The sequence below is a fragment of the Penaeus japonicus genome, unplaced genomic scaffold, assembly GCF_977035675.1.
Source record: "Penaeus japonicus unplaced genomic scaffold, GWHDUDI00000001_assembly GWHDUDI00000007, whole genome shotgun sequence".
In the NCBI taxonomy this organism is placed as follows: domain Eukaryota; kingdom Metazoa; phylum Arthropoda; class Malacostraca; order Decapoda; family Penaeidae; genus Penaeus; species Penaeus japonicus.
The window spans coordinates 25,153,931-25,156,430 of record NW_028234409.1 but is presented as its reverse complement, the minus strand read 5'-3'; the positions used below and the strand labels follow the sequence as shown (position 1 = coordinate 25,156,430).

Genomic DNA, 2,500 nt, shown 5'->3' with positions numbered 1-2,500 from the left:
CTGGAAATTAGGATGTGTGGAGAAAGGCTGGAAGAGGTGTCGCTTGTACAGGAGAGTGTAGACCAGATTGTGATTGTGGGAGAGCTGGTGAGTTAGCACCGAATTCAGGATCTCCAGCACCATTCTCAACACCTCCTCCAGTACACTCACATCACTCAGCTGCAAAGTAAGGAATGTCTAACTTCTACATCCTAGATATATAAAAAATGTGTATAACAAAAATTTAATTCTTTGTAAGCATTTTGAAAAGGTCCAAATTTACAGCAGTTGAAACAGGGTTCCAACGCAAAATTCACTTACAAGGTGGGCGATATGCATGTCAATAGAGAATTGTAACTCCTTAGAATTTACTTTTTCTACTATTAACCTATTCACAAAGGGACATATATTATCCTAATTTCACTATTTCACATCAGCCAAGAGATTTCTCTAGGCAAAGGGCCACGCACAACTCTTGTAGCAGTTTTCACCTACCCTGTAAGGCATGACTAAAAGTTTGTTTTTTTTGTTGGATATATTCCAATGATATGATATCACATATGTCATGAATAGGTTAACCATCTTTTTCCATTTGTGAATAAAGACTATCTTTTCAATTTCACAAAACACAAAATAAATCCTCTGAGCAAGTGAGACCTACATGTAAAAAATATATAGAAAAAATGTGTTAAAAAATATGTGTATGACTGTAACAAATATAAATAGCAGACTTGTAATGGGCTGCCTCTTGCTGTTGTTGATAGATTTAAGATAACTGAGAAAACAATTAAACCATATATTCAACTTTTGAAAATTTCAACAACTGGCATACTCACTGCATCTGGCATATCACTGTCTGCCTCATCAAGAAGATCTTCTGTATGCTTGAGAGACTCACAAAGACGAGCATGTCTCTTGGCTAATGTCTCAAAAAGACTGACCAAACGCTGGCACACATAAGGGTGGAGAGACCGGAACTGGCTCGACATATTGGCAAGGGCAGCTAGGCAATTTGTATGTAGATACTTGTCCTGGAATTTCATGGCAATGGCAGACCATTATTAATAACATGTGCTAGTAGAATTTTTTTTTTCCCAATGTAATAAAAAGATAATCAAATTTTACATTTATACAGAATAATTATCTCAACATTTGGTAAACTGAATGCAACTTCAATTTAATCACAATTAAAAGTATATGGGCAAATCAAAATGACACACATTTTTATTCAAATTCTTAGAAGTGAATGATAACAGGCCAGAGATACATTCATAAAAAAGTATTCTTCAACTACAGAAAGGAGAGTGCATCATGACTTTATAAAAGTTAGGATCATTACATCAGTAACCTTTAATAATTTTCATAAATATTTCCATTTAGATCTTTAAACACAAATTGTATTGGGCATCTAAACCTTAAACATGTGGATAAACAGAAGAGATTGTTGTTCCAGTTGGAACCTACCCTCATCTTTGTCATGTTGTATGTTATGGTTCTGATGACCACCAGAATGAGCAGGCCACCCAGCGATATATCACTGATCAGTCTTTCTGTGTACCAGGTGATATTCTTTAAGGGCTGAAAAAAATAAGAAGAATAAAAAGTAAATTACACAGTATATGTACATGTATGTGAAGAATAAATACATTTTCAATACATGCAAGGTTAATGGCTACTTTTGTAATTCAAGTAATTTACAGTTTTGATTTTAATTTGGCTATATAAAATCATTTGATTTTTATTTTCTTGTGTTCTCTTTCTGTCACTCTCTTTCAATGTACTATTCATATTAATGTTTTGGCACTGATGTTTAAAAGCATATACTCATAATAAGAATGAATAGAAGACAATTATAATAATACATAATTCCTAAAACATTCTTGAGGCAACAAATACCATTTAGTATTTCCCGTGATATATTCATTGAATGTTCACCTTTTTCATCACAAAGACAAACCCTACTCACAATATCATGTATCGTCTTGTTAAAGGAGTCATCTTCTGAGAGAATGAGCAAGATTATGAGAGACATGTAGATATGGTGTGAGGTGCTGTCTGGGGCATGATAGAGTGTGTGTAAGATGGGGAGGACCAGACTTTCCATATCCGTTCTCGCCAGGACATAAGTGCGGAAGTCGTCATTCTTGTGGAGGAGGAGGTAGAGCAGTAGTGTGGTCTGGTCATCATGGAGATGGGTATAAAGGGTCTTGTACAGGGTTGCAAATTCCAACTTGAATGTTGCAACTGCCTGGGTTGGAGTGCTCTCAGCTGGATCTGTCATGAGAAGAGTTACTGGTCCTTGTTGTATAAAAATGCTTGGGTTAATATATTTTCACAGACTCTATATGAGTTTTTTTTTGTTAATTCATATACTGATACATATCTATTCATTATGCTGTATATTTCACATCAACCAGTTATTTCAAAACTGGCTGAATACTACATGCATCTCTCTGCTTTTTAATTAATTTTTCATAACAAAACTTTGAACACACATACCATGGAAGTTCTGTGCATGTAA

The 2,500-nt window shown here is 34.8% G+C and overlaps 1 protein-coding gene across 2 annotated transcripts in view; it reads right to left on the bottom strand.

Moving 5' to 3' along the window:
- The window catches only part of LOC122265189 (dymeclin), a 14,074-nt gene that overhangs the window by 991 nt on the left and 10,583 nt on the right, over positions 1–2,500 (bottom strand). For both annotated transcript variants that reach the window (XM_086538602.1, XM_086538603.1), the window contains exons 7-11: positions 2,479–2,500; positions 1,946–2,253; positions 1,444–1,557; positions 816–1,010; positions 1–159 (exon numbers count right to left, since the gene is read on the bottom strand). The exon at positions 1–159 is cut by the window's left edge and continues 90 nt beyond it; the exon at positions 2,479–2,500 is cut by the window's right edge and continues 167 nt beyond it. In XM_086538602.1, the coding sequence (XP_086394728.1) occupies positions 1–159; positions 816–1,010; positions 1,444–1,557; positions 1,946–2,253; positions 2,479–2,500 (798 nt within the window). The remainder of the gene's footprint in view (positions 160–815; positions 1,011–1,443; positions 1,558–1,945; positions 2,254–2,478) is intronic.